Genomic DNA, 23,403 nt, shown 5'->3' with positions numbered 1-23,403 from the left:
CTTAGGGGCTTTCCCGATTTTCACACCCAATTTATCTTGTGGGGTGGGAATGATGCTAGAGAGCTCATGTGTAAGAGAGTGGGCGTGTGTCTGGTGTGGTACCCTGCTTGCTGCCCCAGCCAGGGACAGCAGCCCTTCAGCTCCCGCCTGCTGCCGCTCTCTTCCCCTGGTCTGCTGGCAGCCCGGGAACCCCTACCGCTGCCACCACTGCCTGGCCCTGCATACTAATTGGCACATTTAATGACTTTCCCCAGCTCTCCTTCCCTTCTCCACCTAAGCTGCTGTCTGGGAGCAGGGGAGCCCAGCTGCCATGGAAACCGAGCCGTCAAACACCCTGAATCTGCCGCACCAGCCTTGGGAGAGGATTCCAGTGGTGAAGCGCAAAGAAGGGGATGCTGGAGGGGGAATAGAAGTGGAGGAGCAGGAAGGTGCAAGGCTGACCATGTCAGGAACGGGTCTGGGCTGTTACGCAAAGGCACTGCACGAGACGAGTAGATACAGGGTATAAGAAATCAGACGCTTGGAGGAAAAACAGGTTAACCCTCTGTTTACCAGCTTTTTTCTTCACAATGATTCAAATATTTCTCTACCCCCTTCCTCCAATCCACTTACTGTCTGGATAAAATACCCCTAGTGTATGCACATACCATATCATCAAAGGGATTTTGACAACCCCAAATATGGCCCACGCATCTCAAGGACTGTTTTTAGCCAGCAGAAGTGCTGATTACAGCAAGCACAAAAGGTCTGGGGGGGCCTCAGGCACAAGCTGGCAGAGGACAAACCCCTGCCTAGGCAATAAGGCTGTGATCCTCTGCCCAGCCTTTCAGTTCTGCCTCCTTTTCCCAGGCGAACTGCTGGACTGGAGTCGCATGAAAATGCAGCACTTGTGGCACTGTCTGTATGCACTGATGCCTTTTCTGGGCAGGCACCTAGCTCAACACCAGCTCTGTGTCCAAAAGAATTTTGGTCTCTGCTTCAGGCTGTGTGGCAATGGGAATTGCACTTTTGTCTTCAGTTGTGTCTCCTGAGGATTTCTGGGCATATAATAAGGGTAAAATGTGTGGATGCTTTAGTCTTAGCACCCAGATTTCAGTCCTCAAGGGACACTGTCATTTCTACCCAGTCTCCTTGTAAGCTTTCAGGCCAGCAATGGAGCATCTCCTTGTGTGTCTTTTTTTCTAAGCAAAGCTCCCTATGATATGATTTATTCATGAAGGGAGCCCTCAGAAGGTCAATAAAACTGGCATGCTCCCAAAAATACACAAAACAGGGAAGAAGAAAACCCCACTGGGTCAGCACTTTTCTGAAGACAAGATGAAGCTGTTTATGTCCCAGGCAGACCCACTTATGCAAGGGACATAACAAATGTTTCAACTCTCCTCCTCTGTTCCAACCTCGTTAACAACCAGCTTAATACCGAAAATTTACTTCAGATACCAGCGAGAACTTGCTGTGCCATGAAGCATCACAGGGTTTTGGAGCTGAAGTACCCAAGACATCCAACAAAAGCACTGCTTAGTATTCCTGTGAAACAGGGGGATCTACTGCAGTGCAGGCTGGGGAGCAGAGTAAGACAGGTCTCAGGGATGACAACAAAGGACAGACAGCCCAACTGGCTTCCCACAGGGGTACTTCCTCTTCAGCTAAGACCACCAAAGGAGACTTCTGCTTGGATTTTTTCTTTCAGGGACTTTTATGCTGCTTTGCACCTGATCTTGCCATTGATTTGAAAAGGAAAAAGGACTGCCCCATTACAAATTTCAGTACCCTAGGTCTGTCACATGTGAGTTGCTACTATGCAGATTGGTACATAAAAGATGAAAAGGGCAGAAAAACTGTTTGCAAGATGTAAGAATGACTAAACTAAGAAAGAAAACTATTTTACAGGCTTTGCAGCATTTATGTAAGCTTCTGGTTTCATGCAATTGAGAGTGATTTTATTAAATAGGAAATAATGTTTGAAACAAAAAATGTTAAAGGATTTATGGGAAGGAAAAAAGATTTTTTTTTTCCAAGCAAACAGAGAAACTGGTTAATATCACCAGGACCAAATGGGATTCACCTGAATCAGAAGGCATGCAGGTGGGAAACTGTAGTCTTCTCATTAAAAGAAATAGAGAGCTGATGCACGGAAAAAACCAATCTGTCTGTATCTTTCTAGAGTGGGAAAAAAACCATCTGCAGAAAGGGATCCCACTCTACTAGCCCAGAGGTGATCCACAGGATGAATGCAAACAAAAGTGATACAGCAGACAAAGCATACGCGGATTTTCAAAACAAACACCTTTGATAAGGCTCTACATCACAGGTTATTAAAAAAAAAAAAAAAAAGGCTGCTGCCGGGTTTAGCAAAGGCTTTTTTATGGACTGAAAACTGGTGACAGTACAAGAAGCAGTAAGCAGGACTTCAAGGTCACTTCTCAGGTCAGAGAGAAGGCAGTAGTGGAGTCCTCAGAGGCCAGTGTTATGGCCAGCTACATTCAACATCTTCAATGGCCTAGAGATGGAAGGGCATTGTCAGGTAGTCCAGCTGAGGGGGTGATGCTAAGTTCTTGAAGAGGCTTTTTAAACTGAATGACTGGGCAGCAGATGAGTTTCAATGCAGTTCACTAAATGCATGATAAACAGGTGTAATAGCCTTTGTAATAACCTATACTTAACACTCAGCACTGACAGCTACAAATCAAGGAGATTTTGGAGCTCTCTGACACCAACAGCTCAATGAGCAACAGCTGCCACAAAAACTAAAGACACTGAGCATCACCAGCAAAGGTACCAACAACATGGCATAGGGCATAATTCTGCCATTTTATAGAGGCATGGCCCCCTCACATGCCTTCAGTGTCCAGTTCTGGTCTTCACATCTCAAGGAGGATGTGATGTAATTGGAGAGGCACAAAATAGGAGAACTAAACTTCAGTGGAGACTTACAAACTCACTAAGATGATGGATAAAGTGAGGTCAGTCAGAAACTACTGCAGAATAGTGATTAACAAAGTCTGAAGAACTGTAACAGGAGACTACTCAACAAAATTACCAGGAGATAATTCAGAACAGATGAAAGTATTTTTATACATAATAGGTCCTAAAATTCTGGAGCTTGCTCCCACAGTTATGAACAGTACCAGTAGGTGCAAACAAGGATGAGACTAAATCCATGGAGTGGTTCACAAACAGGTAGTAATGGGAACTGTCAGAAGTCACCCCTAACATCCTGAATCCTGAGCTTATAGACTGTGGCACAGTGTAAGAAAATGCACACAAAAACTCGCAAGAGATAGGGCAGGCAGCTTACAGGAAAATGTGATTTATATCTAAGAACAGGCTCAGTCATTTCTTGGAAAGGGTGGAGAGTCTGCATATTGAGCTTGCTTGGGCAGGGTAGGAAGGTCAGGAGAAAATTCCACCGACTTAGGGCAAATTGGGCCAGAATGGAGAGCCCCACGTATCTATGAGATGTCTAGTTTTGAATATGTTTGCACCACACTTTATTGCTTATTTTGATGTACCATGTGCGTTTCACATCAGCAGGACTGGGTTAAACCTTTCATTTGGTAGGGAAATGAAAAATCAGCCTTGCATGTTGAACATAATGAAATATCTGAAGATCTTTGGTATTTTACAACAAGTCCTTGGGTAACCACATTTATGTGTAGTGGATAAAGGCAGAAGCATCTGTGAATGTAATTCATCAATGCAACTGTTCACATGTTTGCAACTGTATCATTTCTATATAAATATTTTTATATCACCTATACGATATATATGGGTTTTTTCCCTCTGGAGCAAAAGATCCCAGTGCCATTAGCAATCTAAATATGCATTATGGAAAACATTTTTAATTACAGGGTCTAATAATGTTTTTCCATACAATCTCTTTTTAATTCTGTACATTTGCTAGACTGCGCTCAGCAAATGAGGGAGCTGTTAAGTATTTCTTCTTAACCTCAAGGCTGAAGAACTCCAGCTCTCTCAGCCTGTCTTCACACTGTCTTAGTGGCCCTCCTCTGGACTCATTCCAACAGGTCCACATCCTTCTTATGTTGGGGGCCCCAGACCTAGATGCAGAACTCCACAGGTGGGGTCTCACAGAAGTGGAAAACAACAAAAACAATACAGATTTGGGTATGCCCATCCTCCCACTCTTACATGCACATGAGAGAACAAATTTCAACATTTACACATCAAACACTACTGAAACCAAATGAGCATCTAAGTCTTTTAATTTCAGGACCCTAGTCTGACACACTAGAAACTTAAATGATCAGGGGTTTTTTTTATAAAGCAGAAGAAAGTGTTGAGGTGAAGGGCTGGAAATTTCAAGTTATGAGTTCAATGCCAGAAGAATCTTGGAAGGACAAGTCAACTTCATGTTTTGTTTGTGTTTCATGGGGGTAGGGTATTTGCTATTCCGAGGGTAGTAATCTTGAAATAGCTGTCTGGTAGTAACTATAATTTAACCCACCTGTCCGCAGAAGTCTCCAGACTCCTGTTAAATTCTAAGTAGTTGCTCTTTAAAAGGCACAGAATCATCCTACATAATTGAAATTACAGTTGCAGGGTTTTAGTCTATGGGATTTCAATGTGGAGCAAAATCTCCATAGCCACCCTGAGGCTTGTGTTTCCTGCTATTCGAGGCTCCCAATGCTTGCAGTGAAGACCAAGATCAGAAAAATGCACTCAGATACCTGCTAGAAATCAAACAACTCATCTTGATGTTATTCAACAGGGTCCCAAACTCAGCAACAGAAGAAAGGATGAATCATTCAGTTACATTCCAGGCAACTTCCCCTGCTCCCCTTCTAACAAAATACTATGTTTTTTTCTAGGAGTTGGGGAAGCTGTTGGAAAGGTGTATTGAGACAAAAATACCATTCACCTTTTGAGAATAACAGGTATAGGTTTGCCTTTTTACATCTTCTGCTGTTACATCCAATAAGAAAATGAGTCTTTATCCATTTCCCTATCTCCACTATGCAAGATTCAGAATGACTGAGTGTCCTGTTTGTCGTATCAGTGTTGGACTCCTGCTGCTGGACTTTGTGATCATATTGGGGCTCTCCGGAACGTGAACAGACTTTCCAAACTTGAATGCTCTAGAGTGACTGAGGCTGTAATGGCTTTGTGCTTTCTGTAAAACAAGCTTGGAGTATGGCATATAATATGAAATAATGAATGTGATGAATTTGCTATACATTCAAACTCCAGGGAGAGCCAAGCACAGCCCAGTGGGGAAGCCCCAGTATTCCACTTCACAGCAAAGCTGTAATTTTTTGACCTAAAGCGAGTTTCTACCTCAATGAACCAGCAAGGGTCGTAATAAACCTTGTTACAAATAGAAGCCACCCATGTTCTGAAATGGTCATGGGCTGAAGAGAGAAGTTCAAAGTGCCACCTTTCTTAAAAAAAAAAAAAAAAAAAAAAAAAAATAGAAGGGACATACAACTGGAGCAGAAGCAGAACTATTACATGTTTTCATCCTTTAAAATTTGGCTTTCACTAATAAATAATGGAGAACACTGGAAACAAGGTAAAGCAGTATTTCCTCCTGCTATAGTCAAACAGAAGCATCTGTAAAACTAGAACTCAACCTGGGTGGAATGTTGAGAGTTAAATTTTAATAAAATCTAATCAAAGTCAAGTGCAAAGAAACTGCATGCTGAATTGCAGGACGGCTTTTTCAAAGTCATAGAGAAGATACAGTCAAACCTGATTTTCTGTTGTGTGTGTAGTTTCATAGACAGTGACAGAAGATTCCAAATAAGAGTTCCAAAGTTCCAAATAAGAGTTGCAGAATAACTGGCAAGTATTTTCATAAATAAGAAATATTTTATTTTCAAAACTTTTTCCTTGCCCTGAAAATTCAGCCACGTTGAGATAGATATCTTTCACAAATACTAACAGGTCTGCTTTCTGTGCAAACTAATGATGGGGTAAACTGATCCAGAAAATGAAGTATCTATGCTTCAGACAACTACTCATGCTGGCACTCTGCTGAACCAAGTACTTCGACAGTATCAGGAGTCTTGGTTCTTTGTGTGCTTCAAGGTACCTAAGATAAGAATTACACAGAGCACACCAAGTCCTCTGGTCCTCTTGCATCCTAACACATAGTTTGTCTGCACTGAATCATTCCCTTCATAAATTGCACAGTACCACCTTAAAATGAGATTATTTTCTTCTGAGTTCACAGGTTTTCAAAGAAACCCATGCTTTATATGTTAGAAATCTTTTCCTAGTCTTTTGCTTAAATTCTTTGATAGCAAGATTGCATTAATTTGTTCTTATGCGAGCATTGTTCTTTAGTTACAATAGTATTCTTTCATCCCTAATGTTTATTTAAGCCTTTTGAAGCACTCATATAGTACAGTTCTTTTAGACTCTCCTTCAACAAAGATTTTAATCAGGAATGCCCTTGTACTATACTTTGGTTTGGAGAAATATTCTGTCCTCTCTGCAACCAAGAAAAAAAAAGCTTATTTTTCAGCTGGAATGTTTCATCAATGAAGTTTGTTCAGTGGCTGCAGAAACACTGACACTGGTGCAGAAAAGCAGATGTTGCAGGAATTAGCTGTTGAGACAAGCAGGAGAGCAGGACCTCTGCTTTGGGCAGCAGGGCTGGTTTATGATGCTTTAAGGGTTTGCTAACCTCTCTGTCTCCAACCATAAAACAGGCTGTCAGTGTTCCTCATTGCTCGAGTATCTCTTCTCTATGCATGTTCCAGGTTTAGCTTTCATACATTCTTAGTCCCATTGCCCCCTTTGCCTATATCTTCATATTTATCACTACCTAATGTTAAAAATTAATTTTGCTTTCAGGCCAAACTAACTCTCCTTCCCACATTACCATGTCTGTAGCGGCAATACTTTCCTCCTCATACTCTTGACATTTAAACAGTCAAGAGACTCCTCTTGTCTATTTTACTATTCTTTTCAAAGACAATCTCAAATTCTTTTTGGCCCTTTTCACTGCATCCCTGTTTGTCCATTAGCTTTTCCTTTTTTTGTATTTTTGCTTACTTTCCATGTCCTTTATGAGGTGAAATCACCGACTGTTCCTCAACCTACTTCTCCCGACTTTTACATGTGATTTAGGGACACTTCCATCTGCTTTCTGTGCCTTTATTTAAAGAAAATCCACATTTCTCCAATTCTTAAGCTGAACCTAACAACAAGTTCTTTCTAGTTTTTGAAGCTGACTTCAACAGCAGCAGCAGGACAACAAGAAAACAGGTACTCCCAAAATTTTGGGGTCACTATTATTTTTAAGCTAGGAATTCTGAGATTCTCAGGCAATTTTTAAATTCATCAATACCCCTGTGAACTTTACTTACAATAGGAAGTTATTCAAGTACAGGTGCAGATTAATTGCCTATTTTATGTTATATGAAAGCTACACAGATCCAGATATATTCCTTTTTTGTTCCATTTTTCCTGTCTTCCATCTTAAACAAATTTATTAAGATGTAATGGATCAAAAGGAATAACTAAGGAAAGAAGCTTTATTTACATATAGGTTTTTTTCTGATCATGTTATTTAACATAATGCTGTTTTCCATATCCCCAGTGACACAGTTAAGAACATGTAAATAGAAGCTACATTTAAAGCAACTAGCTTGGACATTGTGAGTAGCACAGGGAAGAAATGTACGCCCCAGAAAAGGAACATTCATCCTGCTTCTGAATAGCTTTGCAGTCTGCATCAAGCTCATGCCACAGTTTTTGAGCTACCAGTGTCTGAAGACTAGACCTACCTTCAGTCTCACATTGTACAGTGGAACTGTATAAACCTCTCCATGAAACTTGCATTTTCTAATTTATGCCATTTTAGCTGTATTTAAATAGGTATTTGAGGGGCTTTTTACTGTGTGCAGTACAGCATAACCTTCAGTTTCCTCCTTTTCTATTTAGCATTTTATTCTACTAACTAAAGCTGATTGAGATGGAAAAGCAGGTTAATACTGAATAATAGTATGTGTGCATACACAAGCTCCAAACCCACCATTTAGCTCATTTCCAAATTGTGATGGAAATATTTTTTGGTCAAAAATGTATGTTTCTCCAACCATGACTGGTATAAAAATCAGAACTGTGTGTGTCTATGTGAACAGGTAGAAGCTGTGCAAGGATTTTTAGTAACTTTCAACAGCATTCCCTTTGAAGAAAATGGCAATATTGGACTATATATTTTAAACAACATACAATCTCTGTTTTGCAGATTCAAATAGTATCTATTGGTTTTCTGTTGAGAGGCACATTCCACTCACTGTGTATAGGCATTGACCTTTATTTTAATACAGTTATGCTTTTCCCACACAGCTATTCAACACCAGATTCTTTTCTCTAAAAATGGCTGATATGGCATGAGAGACCAGTCCTAGAATATTTGAGGATACTCAAGGAGCATGGAAAAGTCACGCAATTGAAAACTGCAAAATTCCCTTTTTCATTGGTGCTTTCAAGCTAGAAGACAAGACGAGATGTGCTGCCAAAATTATGGCATGAAATATTCAGCTCTATTTTGATCTCTCTTTTTTCTGTGTCTTGTTTTGCTAAAGATGATTTAAAACTCTGCTTGCTGAATCCAAAAAACAAACAGCTCATGCATATGACAGGCTGCCAAGAATGCAGGACCTTGCCCTTTGCTTAGCTCACAAGCAAGAAAAATCTCGTACAAGGATAGTGCCAGGCAGTATGCTGCACTAAATCTCATCGTCAGAAAATAACACTGGCAGCATAATCAGCTGCAAAAGGACTGCATGCCGAGCAGTAATTTGCAAAGAGCCCAGCCTATCAGTTAGCCTTCCAAAGCGACTTCGTGGTGACAGGCATCTGGTAAATCAATCTGGAAAGAATCCATATTCTCCAGATAGCGCTATCACAGTTTTATTTTGTGGGCCTGGGCTAAGGCAGTATGAGGAACATAGACGACAAAAACATTAGGACAAATGATTTGTAATCATCCTGACTGTCATTCATGTTGCTTCTTTCTTCCCCCCCTTTATATTTATACTGGCTGTGGAATAATTGCAACACTGATGTGTTATCAAAGAATATCTGGCAATATATTTAATGAACAGTTCTTCATTTTCTTAAAATTCTACTGCCAGAAAAAAAAAATGAAGAGAAAGAAAACGAGAGCAATTTCTTTGCTGTGTTAAGATTCCTCCCTTTCTGTGTACACCATTAAATCCAGATTTACAGAGACATAATCTTGCAGGCCATAAAATAATCTGAAGGACTCTCTTCACACACACCTTGAAATAAACTGGATGATGTTATAAAAGAATCTCTTAAGGCTGAGACTGCATCACATTTTATGCATCAGTTGAAAAAAACCCCCAGCTTATATTTCCAGCAAAACACTTTGATTTGCTTCATAGTGTGGTATGTAAGGATTAGATCACAGAGACTGTGATTTTTTTTTCACCCAGATCCAGCAGTGAACATGGAAGTGAAATCAGATATAAAGCTATTACAAGTTTTCAATTAATAAGAATGGAAGTAAAATTTCTGTCCCCAGTAAAGTCAATGCCAGTTTGCTCATTGGTCTGGGCGGTAAACTAGTTTCCAGTCTTTGAATATATACCATTGTCTTTCTGTCTTCTAGATAAATTGTAAAGGCTATAAAGCTAGCTGCTTAGGTCACAGTAATTTTCAATAGCAACAGAAAACCCCCAATATTCTGAGATGTACAGTATCATAGCCTCAAGATTCTTTTATCTCTAAATGGCTTTAAATCTGTTTTATTTTTGTTAAGTATTCCTTTATTACACAGGACCAATATTTCTGTAGATGTAGATCTGCAGTCTTATGCATTTATTATCAAAAGTCTCACACTATAGCTCTTTCTTTAAAATCCTGGCTTCTAAGCATGTGATGTGAATAACTGAAGTGACATTCATTTTACAATGATCATTTCCAGGACTCAAATTCATGAAGAAAAGCTTGAACACAGCTACATGGAACAGAGGACAGAAATAGAGTTTGACGAGGCTCAAGAATCATGGATATCTATAATTTAAACTTCTTCCAAAGTGTTGGGAAATAGCTTGAAAACAGACAATATAAATGTTATACCTCTCTGGAGATCAACTGTAAGACTAAATAAGAGAATAGTTTTGAAATTTCATTTGCATCACCTCTCAGTGTTGGTCATTCTATCTGAGCATTTCAACGGGTCTGACTCTGCTCCCAGCCCAAACATCTGAGACACCACTATGGCAATATCAAGCCCTGGATGAAATGAACTACGGAAGAGAAGTAGGAACTGATCGTAAATTTAATTTAATGTAAGCTCTCCAAATCCTCAAGGGCTGGACAGCAGTGTTCCAAGAATATTTTTAAGGGCAAATAAATAGTAACTTCTGAAAGCAAATTCAAGGGTATTAAGCTAGGCTGTGTTTCTTTTTTTTGAAATAATTTCAGTACACTGGAAAGAATGAAGTTACTTCCCCCTCATGTGGCTTTTCTTTTGGAGGTTTGTTTACCCACCTGATGGAGATAGAAGCATTTGAGTCACCACAATCTTTTCTAATTCTTTTAGATCTGTCCTTAATAGAAGATGCATATTCTGTCACGCACCTTAAATCAGGCCTTCATCTCTTCCTAAAGTTAGGACACAGCTAGAAGCTTGACAGCATTTTATATGTGTTTTGGCTCCATTTTATATAAGACTAGATTAACGCAAAGCCAACTTATCTCTGAAGTCTAATTACAAAGTTTCTGAGACTGCAAGACGCAGTATCAGTTCATTTCTGGAGTCCTCGCCTTTTGGGAAGCTTGGAGAGCTGTTCCTGACATGGTGTCAAAAACTTTGTTACTGTTCATGACATCTGGTATTGAAAACACTTCAAAAAGGCATACGTGTTACAGCTACATGAGTAACCACAGATTCTCTATTCTCCACGTTCTCTGTCACTGATGCCAACAGCCTCTGATTTAAGTCTTTGCTACTGACTTCCCTTCCACTCCATGTTGCAGTGGACACATGCTCCATCGGACAGAAAAAGGACTGAGAGCAGTGAAGATGGAAATGATCTGCAGTGTCACACAGTGCTTCCCCATTTCCATCACTGCCAGTAGCTCTTTGCTATGCACACAAGAATCTGCACAGCCAGATTTGTAGCCTCGGCTCTGTTACTAGCTGGTGCTGTCCTCTCATCCTCTCGATCCATCCTGTTACACGTACCACTTCATAGTCTAATTGTCTAGCTCTTCCTTCCCGTGCTTCCTGAGTTCTGTGGGCCAAAAGAGTCCCGATTGTTCGCCAAGCCCAGGGTAAAAAATGCATATTTAGGAAAACTGCCTAGCAACTGCTTTCTTTAGTGCAAAGGAGAGAGGCCATTTGCATAAGAAAACCTTCCAGCTGGAAGCCTGCAAAGACTCTGCTGGGAGCTGCTTCTGTGACCAGACATCAAAGGAGAATTCCCGTTTAAGGACTGCTCCCTCTGGGTGGCCTTTCTGTGCTGTCCCCACCATCTGTGGGGGCAGTGGCGGCCGCACAGAGCGCACCAGTACTCTGCAGCACCGAGGAGATGCCACTCCAGTATCTGACTGTGCTCCCGGAGATCTTTCAGTGATTTTGTTCCCACATCATCTTTTCCTCACCTTCATCTTTTCCCACCATCATCTTTTTTCCTTTTTGATGTGCACATCACACATCAAAAAGTCAACAGTTTCAGCTGCTAACCTTTGGAGTTCTGTAAACTGCTTTGCAGATTGCCTGCCAAAAGTGACAATCTGTAGCAGTGCAGTACAGTGTCTTCAGATATTTATGCATGGTTCCTCCCCATAATTACTAAAAGGCATTATTAGTCTGCACAAAGACCTGGCCCAGGAAGAAAAACCACAGAAATTACTTCATCATTTCTCTTGCCGTTCAGTGCCTAGAAAAAGTTGCCCATACACTTTTCACTTTCTAAAGCCCTGGACAAAACATTGACTCTAGTAAAGTCAATGGAAATAGCCTCCACCAATATTCCAAGTACAATCCAGCAAACTGTGAACAGGGATGGGATTGAGGACATGGCTCTCCTATGTGCTAATCATCTAAACAACAGTTAAATCGTTTCAGCACCTGCAAAAAATAGCTTTGTACAGCTCTGCTGCTACTTAATGGAATGAGGTGATTACGATCAGAGTTCTGCAAAGCTCTCCACATTGCAGTTCCTAAGGCTAATTTCAATGTGTGAATCATTGCTTTCCTGCAATTTATATCCATATGTGTGGTTATTTTTGAGAATGATTCAGTTTTGTATGTATAATTTTAAAAGGACTTTTTAAGTTAATGAACATCTGTGCTAAGAGCCCCTCAACAGAAAAGCCCGTGTCAGCCACTGGTGACGATGACTATGTAAACTTCCTGTTATCCTATAGGCATGCATGTGGATCCTATGGCTCTTACCAACTGCATACTGCAGGAGTAACCAGCTGAAAAGCACTCCATAAAAATGCCTTGACGGTGGGGTGGGAAATCCAAAACTTCCAGCCATTTGAAAACTGTAATATCTGTTTTATAACCAGAATAGAACCAAATACTAAATTCTCAAAGCTTTTAACAGAAGGAAACAGAGGAAAAATTTCCATTTGAAAATTTCCAAGCACTTTAATATTTTGATCGACACACATTCAACACTTTTAGCTATAGTGTAGCTCAACAGGATTTCTGCATAACATTTGTTTCTAGGCACTGCCTCCTGGCTTGAACTTTTTTTCTCAGGATGAACTTATTTCTTGACATGCTGCATGAGAACCACATTGGTATAAATCTAATGGTGGTGGATTTACAAAGGAAAAATTACTCACTGAAATGCAATGGGCAATCAAGTAACTGGTCATAGCAACAAGGTCACTTTGCTTTAGTCTGTCTTTTAATCAGCTTAATTTTTCAACCTAGTTATTATGGGTTTTTGTTTCTGCCCTCTATACTCTTTGATCTCACAGACTGAAGGAGAATGTACTCCAGGAACCATGACGCGGTTTTCCCATTTGCTCATTTAAAGCGAAAGGAGGCTCAAATCTGGCCAAGTGAAGTATGTCACAACTTCCCAGTTAAAAGTCTCATTTTCTGTATTACCAACCTGTTATTAACCCTGCAAGACAGAGTTTAGTAAGAACTGACTGTTAAATGTAGCACTCTACACGTGTTGGACATCTGATGTTCCTTCCCCCAACACTAATAAGGAAAACTTTCTTGGACTCCCCTCTTAGGATCTGTGTTGGTGAAAACAGATGGAAACAGAAGTGCAAGTAAGACCAATAACCCTGATGTGAAGATGATGAGGAAACTTCACTTAGGAAGTGACTACATCTACAGCTGTACTACAAAAGATGGAACTTGCTCTTGCTTAAGACAAAGCTGAAATTAGGTTTTCTGTGAAGAACTGAGGAAGTTAAACAGGTGTAATTCCAAACAAAACCAGGAATTCAACCAGTAGTTGTTTAAGTAAAAGCTGGGGACAGAGCATGCCTCCTGCACTGCACAGAATATACTCTGGCACAGGCAAGTAACAACATCAAGCCATGGTGCTCATCCTTTGTCATCAGGATGCCATGTCCTGCTGCATACCAGTTTCTAAGTGCTGACATTGCAATGTCTTTTAGGAAGTCCTGTAAAATCATTAGGCCTAATTCTGCTTGTGATTATGTTTCTTTAAGTTCAGAGCTACTGCACTGACTTCAAGGCAGCTACTTTGGATTTACATCTCTCAAGCTGGCCTATTATTTCCTGTATTGTTTCCAGTTGCATGAAATCATCTGTGCACGTCCTCCAGGGCTGCTGGAACCCTCTGTCCTCCCCAGCACTACACATGATGCAATGAGCCTCTGACGGAGGAGGAAAGCCGAGAAGTCCATGTAGGGAAGCAGATAATTTCCTTTTGAGCAATGGATGCAAAAATAGCAGCTAATAAAAAGCCTTCAAACTGTGCCTTCAAACTGTGACAATTCAATACACACACCTACGAGAATGCCTTGACAAGCTGCTTGACTTCCCAGTAACTCTTTCTTGTTTTCTTTAGTGCAGCCTCCTCCAAACTCCCACACACAGGTATTCATCTCTGTAGTGACAGCTGAGACCTGCAGGTGTTTGCTGCTATTGCCCTTTCAGAATAGACAGACACTTGTTCCTCACTGTAAACATTTGTATCATGGTGTTTGCCTGGCTAGTTACAGCCCAAATAATGATAAACCAGCCTTTTCTTTTTTTAGCCCCTTGCTGTCATGCATGAATTCGCTTCGCAAATAGGCATTAGGTACTGGAAATAGCTTAAGCAAGATCACTCTCTGGTGATTATTTTACTAGCCTTATCTTCTAGAAAATATTTCATAGAGTGTCACCAGAAAAGTATATCATGCAGTTTCCAGAAATACAGCATTCTGCAACATTAGATTCATACATGAAGGGAGGGTATGGCTAGTGGGAAAGATGTTCTTTCACTCCTTTAATACTAATGTTATTTCACTGTTCTTCAAACTGCTACCTTGGCCTTGCTAAGGAACAGCAAAAATCAGAATCAGAACTGTTTGCTGAGGACTGTAACTCTCACAGGTGTCAAAATGGTTTCTCAAAGAGGTTGTTCACCTTTTTGATGTAGTGAGAAAGCCCAACACCTATGTATTTTTAAAATAGGCCTGGAATGGCAAATTCCAAAAAAAAATTAGTTTTTCTGGAAGTCTGACTGGAAGGCTAAGGACTGTAACAGCTTCTCCTGTCTTAACTGAAAGTGCATGGGAACCTATGTTTTAAAAAGACAAACATCCCAAAATACTTAATGTTAGCATTAAATAGAAATTATCAATAAAACATTAAGAAACAGAGCTGCAAAAACCTAGGAAACTTCCTTCAAACCTTTCCCACTCCATCAGCTGTTTATTTTTTGTACCCTGATTCTGTTTCTTTAGTTCTTTACTCACCACCAATTCAGACAAGACCTGAATTCTAATTAAAAAAACCCCAAACCAAACCAAAACAACCCAGCCCCCAAAGAACACAGAAAAATAAAAAAGAAACACCAGTCTTTCTCAACCACTAGAGGTACAAAATGTGCCAGTATGAATTGCAAAGTCATTCAATGAGGGACTGAAACCAAAAACTTAGGAAAAAAGAAGAGATGTTCTTCATTTGGAAGGAGTGGAAGATGAGAGTGGCCCAGGGCACTGTCTGACAATACAGTTAACATGTGCCAATGACACAGGCTATGTGAGTCTAAGATGTACTAAGCAGCACATTTTCATTAAAGGCTGGGAGGTACCTCTAATCCAAGAATGGCAAAAATCTGATTTGGGAAATACCACTCACAGTTCTAGCAATATCTGTACCAGAAAGAGATACAGAAATTGCTATTTCACACACTGAAAGTCATTGGAGAAGGCTAGTGTTAGGAGAAAAAGAAAATGAAGACACTTTTTTCCCTGAGAGTGGTCCTTGTTTAACCCTCTAAAACAGTCTGGTAGGGGACAGGAGTACTTTCTCTAAATACAATTGAGATTTAAAGGCTGGGAAGGGAGTGGAATAATGTGATCAAGTAGGTGTCTATGGGTCATGAGTTAATTCAGGTTGCTGGATTTAAAAAACAAAAACTGCAGCTGTTAGGACAGAGAAGCTGCCGTGCAGCCCTCTAGGGAAAGCACTGGCAGCACAGGATTCTACTTACTTGCAACATCCACTTTGAGAGAAGGGGCTGTGTGACAGGACAGGAGTTAGAAATCCAGGCTTCAAAAACACAAGATTGCTGCTATCCAATTCTGTGGTATATCTGAGAAGAAGCCTGCCAGCATTTTGCAGGCTGCACCTTATTAACTTACTTAAGTCTTTCTTCAGGACTTGTCTTTTTGTTTTCCCTCTTGTGGTATGATTTGATTCTGGATCATCTTTGGTTCCCACACTGAGAATAGACAACATGGCCAGATGTGCTCTGAGGGGCACCACCAAATGCAAGTTACACCACTGGCTGATGCAGCTGACTTGGGCCCACACAGCTTTCTAAAGGGTGCCAGTTAAGAAGGTGATTTTGACAGAAAAATCTGATGGCAATCTGTCACATCTTGCTGTATGTCAGGTGTGACTGACTTCCTAAGATTTCTCAGGAATTTTTGCCAAGCATTGTTTCCCTTTACGGGCTCAGGACACTGTTGAACTTCTCTTTTTCCCTGGCAGACTGGAATTTTATGGGGCTTGGTGTCTTATTTAGAAGGGGTCAAAGTACTAGTGAGTGTTGGTGTTTTCCCCGTAGCATGATGAGGGCCCAGGTTCTTGTTGCTCCTACACTTAACATCTACTGTGTGGCTTTCTTCAAGAGTGAAAGACTTAGGATTGGTGTGACCTGTGTCTCTTCTTCCAATCTGACATGCTCTCTTTAAATAGCAAAACGGGGTACAAAATGTGGAGAAGATATTAAAGAGAAACAGAGTCACTGAAATTTATACTGAAATGCATCCTCTTAGTCTTCTGCCCCATCTGTGCCAGAAGTGAAGGAAACTTGTGAACCTCTCTGTAGTTTTAGGGGAAATTTGGGCCAAAGGAAGATAGAAACCTCACTAGGCCCAGTCTTTTGACAAACTTTTGAGTGGTTTGTACAAGCTGAGAAAAGGAGTCCATATTTTCTCCACTGTTCTTGTGCTGTTGCATAAAGGCAAGTAGGTTATACAATAGCTAAATAAGGATTACACAATTGAGCTCCATAAATCTAAATAAGAAACAGAATCTCTATCCTGCACTGGACAAACATAAAAATGGGGAAGGGTGAAATTCTGGTCCTAATGAAACTAATGGCAAAGCTCTTGCTTAGTCTGGTGAGATCACAGTTTAATCTGAAACCTTGGCTCAAGCCTGTAGTTGGCTGACCAGGCTGGATATTTAAAGCATATCCCTATTAAGTTTTCCAAGTACTGGGATAAGATGACTTCTACTTTTTTCCAAGCTTTTTGCTTATGATTAAGAAATGATTAAATTATTTTAAGACCAAGTACTAAGCAATCACTTGCAAACCTGAACTGGAAGCCTAAAAAGGCCCTGATATATTATCTCTGAGTGCAAGAACAAATAATAACCAAGTAATTCTTTCCATGCTTCAATGTCAACACTTAAAAGCACTGAAAGCTACTTGAAAGCACTACCTGGGTATCTGAGACTAAGACAGGAAACCCAGACCTGTGGGGGTAGGAAATCAAACAACAAAATCCAAATATCTACAAAACAAATAAAACCCCTAATAAACCTGACACCTAAGCTCTTCAAGTAAATAACTTTGTGAATGGATCTTTTGTGCTATAAGGATTGCAGTGCAGCAGTGTTGCCGGAGCTATTTGGCTCACAGACCAAACCAATTACTTGACAGTTGTTTTACTCTGGCCTGGGGTGTAGAGCAGTTCTGAAAAGAAAAGCCATCGCAGTTTCTTCATGTCCCCGGGCTCCTCTGGTCTGACTATCGAAAACTATTGCTGTTACACTGGTTGTAGCACGTACATCAAGACTTCCCCTACCTACGAGATTCCTGCATGATGAAAAAGACAGAAAAAAAGAAAGGGGTAGAAAAAAGAAAAGCTTGTGCAATCAGGGCCACACATCACATGTATTCCCAGCCCAAGGGTTAATTTGCTCCCCCTCTTCCCTGAAGCATCTCTTAACAGCTGAGCTGATTCAATGCAGAATGTCATTAACAATCTAGCAGTGCACAATGACTTGGGATCATCCTTATCTTACAGAAGCAAGCTATAAATAATCATCTTGGGCAAATCTAACATCATGACTGAGCGGCAGGATCCAAAAAAACCAATTCCAATGTATTAAAACCCAGAGATGACGAACCATTTCTTGCAGAACTTTTTGGAATTGTGTAAATCTCTCCAACAAGCAACAGATAAAGCTGTCAGGGTTGGGGATGAATTGCCTCTCTGTGAGTGATTAAGCCTGAGCAGTTAAAAAGACTTAGCTTGCTATAAGCAATTAGGTATGGTAGGTGAGTGACATTCCAGTGTTATCACTGACTTAGGTCTGCCAAGGACGCAGTTCTCAGGTCAACCATCTGGGAATTCATTATTGCCTTGACTTTTTCATGACCATCTTCTGACCAGCCCACATATGTCCCAAAAAGGGCAGGCCAAAACTTCACAGGCTCAACTGTAACTTCCAGCTTTTATCAACTGCGAAATATGGTGGCATGGCAGTCTCTGGCTCTGTCCCTCCTCTGCACTAGTTAGAAGCCAGCTGGAACACGAGGGGCCAGAGAAATTATCCTTCTTGTTTTTCTTAAGTGTGTAGAAAAAGCAACTACCTCACTTGAAGTTTCATATCCACCCACCACTCTGCAAACTTATACCACCAGTTTGCATGGGGCCATGCTACTTTACATCATCCCCTCTGACACTTACCGCTTTCTCCCTTCATTCACATTTGTGTCTGTCACCAACACCTCTCTACAGTTACCTTTCCCATCTTATTTGCTCCTTCTCTCACATCAGTGATTGCATCCTCTTCACACTACTGCCTCTTTCTTCTCTTTTGTTAAACCCTAGATCTCTCAGAACCCCTCCTTGAACTCAAAAATAAGTGAAGATAAGGGAGAGAAGGAAAGAAGAGGGTGATTCTGTGTGAGAGATAGTGAGTGGGAAATACTATGTACCCCTTAAATGAGATCCTTTGAGAGGTGCCCAGGTTACCCAGAATTTCCTCAACTCCTGCTTTTTCCAGGTCATGGATGTCATTCTAAATTTGTGTTACAGTGGGTAAAAGCTTTGCTTGAGTACTCATATGCAAGACTTGAAGATTAAATCAAGAGGTACATGAGCAGGTAAGCTGATGCCAGTCTGTACACCATCACATGCCTGAGCCAGGCCTCAGATGTCTCCAGGAAGGCCATATGACTACTGAGCTTCTGCCCCCTTTTGCAGGTAGTTTTTATGCAACAGGGGGACTTACTATTTTTTTTCCAAAAATAAGCAAAGCATATGTTCAAAAATGCTGCCTCTGACTGTAACAACCTTTGCAAACACGTTCTGTTCTGCATATACATTCATTCTTAAGTGTAAGAACTAACATGGTAAACACTGAAGTATGAACAGACCCATGACTTCAGTCCCAACAAGTGGTGCAAAAATGCAATATGCAAAATCAGATCCAAAATCAATAAACCTTAGCCTCTGCTCACCAGTGTCCTTTAAAACACAGAGGAAGCTATTACCATCCTGTATATTTGTTTTCAAGCTCTGAAGTGCATGAAGTCATGCTTGCTTCACATTGATCAAATAATTCAAAGTCCCAGTTTAAAAAATAACAATATATAAGAGGAATCTGCATAATATGTTTACTAAATACTAGGTTTGCCTTTGAAAGGAAAGAAAATTAAGAGGGGAGGCTGTTACTTATGAGCTTCTAAGTAAACCAGCATTCAGCAGTAATTTTCAAAAGTCTAGCTTCCTCTATCCTGTCTGGCCTCAGCCAGTTGTAGAGACAATCTCTTCCCAGGCATCCCACCAACACTGATGGTGGGGTGACATTGTCCTTTACTAACACAATCCAAATTGAGTGGCTAAGAAAGGAATAACGAAAAAGGAATAAGGAATAAGGAATTCACTGGCAACAAGTCATGTGAGAGGCAGATACAAAACATGTGCTTAAAGATGATCAGTTTTTTTCACAGGATAAACTCTAGGGTTTGTAAATTATCAGCTTGGCCATGGATTGCCTTCCCCAAGCCAGAAACACCTGACAGGTTCAGTTCCAATCATGGAATTACAAATGTGATAGCAAACAGGAAATGGTGTCAACTACGTGACTTACCACATAGCACAAATATGTCAACAACAGTGATTAATCCTCAGAGTTTGTTTATCCCAGCAATCTTAGAAGGTCTTTGCAAAATTCAGGTATCACTTTATGGCAACCAAGCTCAGGGAAAACAGTCAGAATGAAAAAGAGCAACATGGTACTCTTACCCTCTGCAAAACAACTCTTCAACATTAAGAAGTAGGACTAAAGCCCTAAGGGCAGGAAAAGCTTTCAGGTGCTCAGTATATAACAACTTCTCACCTAGTCTCTTCTTGAGTAAAATAACTGGTCACTGCTGCTGCCCAGTACTTACATTTCCTCTAGTTAACTGAAGCATTATACAATTACTCCCCAAAGTTACCATTTCCATTTTTCTTAGCCGTATTTAAGAACGTATTTTAATAGCTTCAAAGTGTTGGGCCAAATTTGATTACCCGCTCTTCCTTTTCATCTGCTGCTTCTTCTTCACTAAAGCCAAGAAAACATGCAAAATTTTTTGCCCAGAGAAAAAGACCTTTCTGTGATTTAGAATCTAAACCCAACATATATAAACAACAAAACATGACAATCTACTCAGATTAACTCTCCAAATTTACCAAAACCTTTTAACTCAGAACCAGGTTCTCCATATGCTGGGCTCTAAATTACCTGACAGACAGATGGTTATGCATAAAAGCAGAATCAGTCACACCAGTGTGGTAAGAAGACTGAACAAGACCTAGCTTATTACTTATTACAGCAGTTCACTTACCCGATAGTAGTCCGTGCTGTACACATCTCTAGACATCCCAAAATCCCCAATCTTCACCAGTAGGTTTTCACCAACCAGACAATTCCTGGTAGCAAGATCCCGATGCACGAAGTGCTGTGATGCCAGGTAAACCATCCCAGAAGCAATCTGCTGGGCAATGTGAAGCATCTGGGACTGGGTCAGCTCAGCTGGACGGTTGCCTTCTGCCATCAGTCCTGCATCTGGTCCGTGTGCCCTGCACCAAAACACAAGCTGATAAACTGATAGGCCACTGTAAGATAGAGAGGTGAAAGGCATTAGTGAGCCTCAGCCCACACAACTCCATCAAAAGGGCTATAAATTCCTTGGTGAAATAGGTAAAAATTTGTATCTTAGCTTTTTTCATTTACTGTTTTTCTTCATTGTGTGAAAGGTAAGTGGTGTGAAAAGCATTACAAACAGGATACATATTACTCAAGGAAATAAGGCATATGTGTTCACAACAACACCCATCAGAAAGCACCACCTTTCTCCTGTTCCATTCTAGTAATCTTTTCTGGAGAAAGGCTGACAAACAAACCTGTTTGGGAACCAAGGGGAAATCTTATCACTCTGTAAGAGTGAAAAACAATTGAGGGAAAGGCAATGAAGTGGCATGCATAGCATCACTTTTCCTGTGACTGGCACTCCTTGATTTCTGCAGGGATATAGGCCATTGACCCTTCCATCTTTTCTTAAACAAGAAAGAACTAACTTTCTTCTCCATCTGAGAAACAAGGGCAGCAATTTTAAATTTATACTTCTACTTTCCTACCCAAATGCTCAGCAGGAAAGGATTTTTGCTTATTTCATCACCAAGGGTGAATCCTGCCTGTGACTGGAATTCTTGACAATAGGAACAGGACAAAAAAAAAAACCTATTTGGAAAAACAAAACAGCTTCAGAAATATGTGGTTTTCAATAGCTAGCAAGTCCCTAAGAAACAACAATCAACTGATTAATGAGAATACTTGTATGCACTTCAGCAAAACCAGAGATATTTTGCATTAGGAAAACACAGTGAAGTACTGGGACACATGTGCTTCACCCGTCTTAACTACATGAGCTCTGGTATGTATGTACATCCTAGTATCTTGAAAATACAGATATAAACATTCATATGAACAATGTTTTACAGAAATAATTACTACGTAATCCTTATCCAATCAATGAGGTCATCTGGCAATCACTCCTCATTTGATACAGCTTACAATGTTCTGAATATCCTTTCCCATCCATTCTATTTTTCTGTGTTTTCAGGAGCCTTTTTTAACTCCACCCCTGAAAACCATTCTTTCAGAAGAGACCACCTCTCCCCTTCTCAACAGAGGTGAGGCCGTAATTTGTCTCTAGGGTAAGGGCACAGGAGTTTGAAAAAGAGTTGCAAATTAATCAAAATCTGTGAGATCAAATCTGACACTACCAATTAGAAATATGATATTAAAATTGCCCCAAGGGAAGAATTTCATGAGCAAAGTGACAGACGTGAGAAACGAAGGAGGGTGTGTAGCATTGATGGGACTGCATCTGGTACCAGGCAAAGCAGCTCTCTGCCACAGGGTATGTACAGGCAGCCATTCATCTGTCTAGGTTGATGGGGGGAAATAAATGGGAGGATATGAAATCTCCAGCTAAAACTCACAAGCAAATTCCTATTGAAAAATACTGTACCTTTATTCTGCATGGATTTTTTTTAATAAGTGTTCTCAGACATGAACATCTGAGCCACTAAATTAGAGAACTTTTCACCTTTTGCTAGCCTCCCTGAGGACGTGGTCTGTATCTAATGGAATTTGTAGGTTATTCCTGACATTCCATCCAGCTTGCTTGTCCTCTTGGTGCTGGCCATAAATGAGGTGATTTTCAGTGTCTGCAACAGCCAGGAACATTGACAGATACTGTCTGCAGCCACATCATCCACTAGTCCACAAAGCACTGGGCAGGCATGAGTTTGAGGCTTTCGTCCTAGATCTGAACACCCTTTGGCTGCATGCAGGCAGCCAGGCTCATTTGGGTTAAATTTTCAGATCAATTTTTCCCCAACAGCCTTTGGTGGCGCTGCAGGGTAAGAAATATGGAACAGCCCACTTTGCTCTGAACCTCTGGTCTGCAGCACAAGCTGCAGAAAATGTGAGAGGAATGACAAATTGGAGCTTAGGTTTAAAAGCTTGTCCCAGCATAATCATTTTATGTTCTAAAGACAAGGGCTGATTAATAATTTTTTTAAAAGTGAAGGCCTAAAGTAGGAAATACACAGTCTGCTAAACTACTTTTCTGTACAATAATTCAAAATCAGAGTTACAAGGTAAGAAAAGGCCAATCAAAAAGAATCAAGGCATAAGTACTTCTTATGGAATAAGAAATTATTTCTCATCAGCTGAGAATCTCGCTTCTTCTAATGGAAATTCAGTGTTCTGAAAATGTCCTAGGATGGCATCTAGGGAAACTGCAGTTTTCTCCTGATTCACAGCAGAAGACCAAGCAGGCAAATGTAAATGCCCTGAATTCTTAAATATACATAAATCCTTTGCCAGAGAGATAATCAGCCTGAGAAAAGTAGTAGTGTTTGCTGTGCATCTCCAGTTCAGATCCCAGCTTCTCTGTCAAACCTGTCAGCCCTGCCGATACGGGAGGATGCTAGTTGATGCCATTTGCTTTTACGGTGTGGCTATTTTTCCAACAGACAGTAGAAGGACAACAAACTCATTTCACATATGCTATCAAAAAATGCATAAATAGTGGCATTAGCAATCATAAAGTAATTTCAGTTATACAGAAAATATGAACCCATTTAATGGGACATCAGTTTTGATTGTTTTACAGCTTTGCAAGAGGTATCTTTCCAAAATGGTGGTACCCCTAG

The 23,403-nt window shown here is 40.5% G+C and overlaps 1 protein-coding gene across 1 annotated transcript in view; it reads right to left on the bottom strand.

The window, feature by feature from the left end:
• The window catches only part of NTRK2 (neurotrophic receptor tyrosine kinase 2), a gene marked incomplete at both ends in the record, with an annotated part of 196,875 nt that overhangs the window by 17,129 nt on the left and 156,343 nt on the right, over nucleotides 1–23,403 (bottom strand). The window contains one exon of the mRNA XM_082301024.1: nucleotides 20,523–20,757. Coding sequence (XP_082157150.1) covers nucleotides 20,523–20,757 — 235 coding nt within the window. The remainder of the gene's footprint in view (nucleotides 1–20,522; nucleotides 20,758–23,403) is intronic.

Source organism: Coloeus monedula, assembly GCF_965178545.1.
Source record: "Coloeus monedula genome assembly, chromosome: Z".
NCBI lineage: Eukaryota > Metazoa > Chordata > Aves > Passeriformes > Corvidae > Coloeus > Coloeus monedula.
This window is presented reverse-complemented; position numbering and strand designations above follow the sequence as displayed.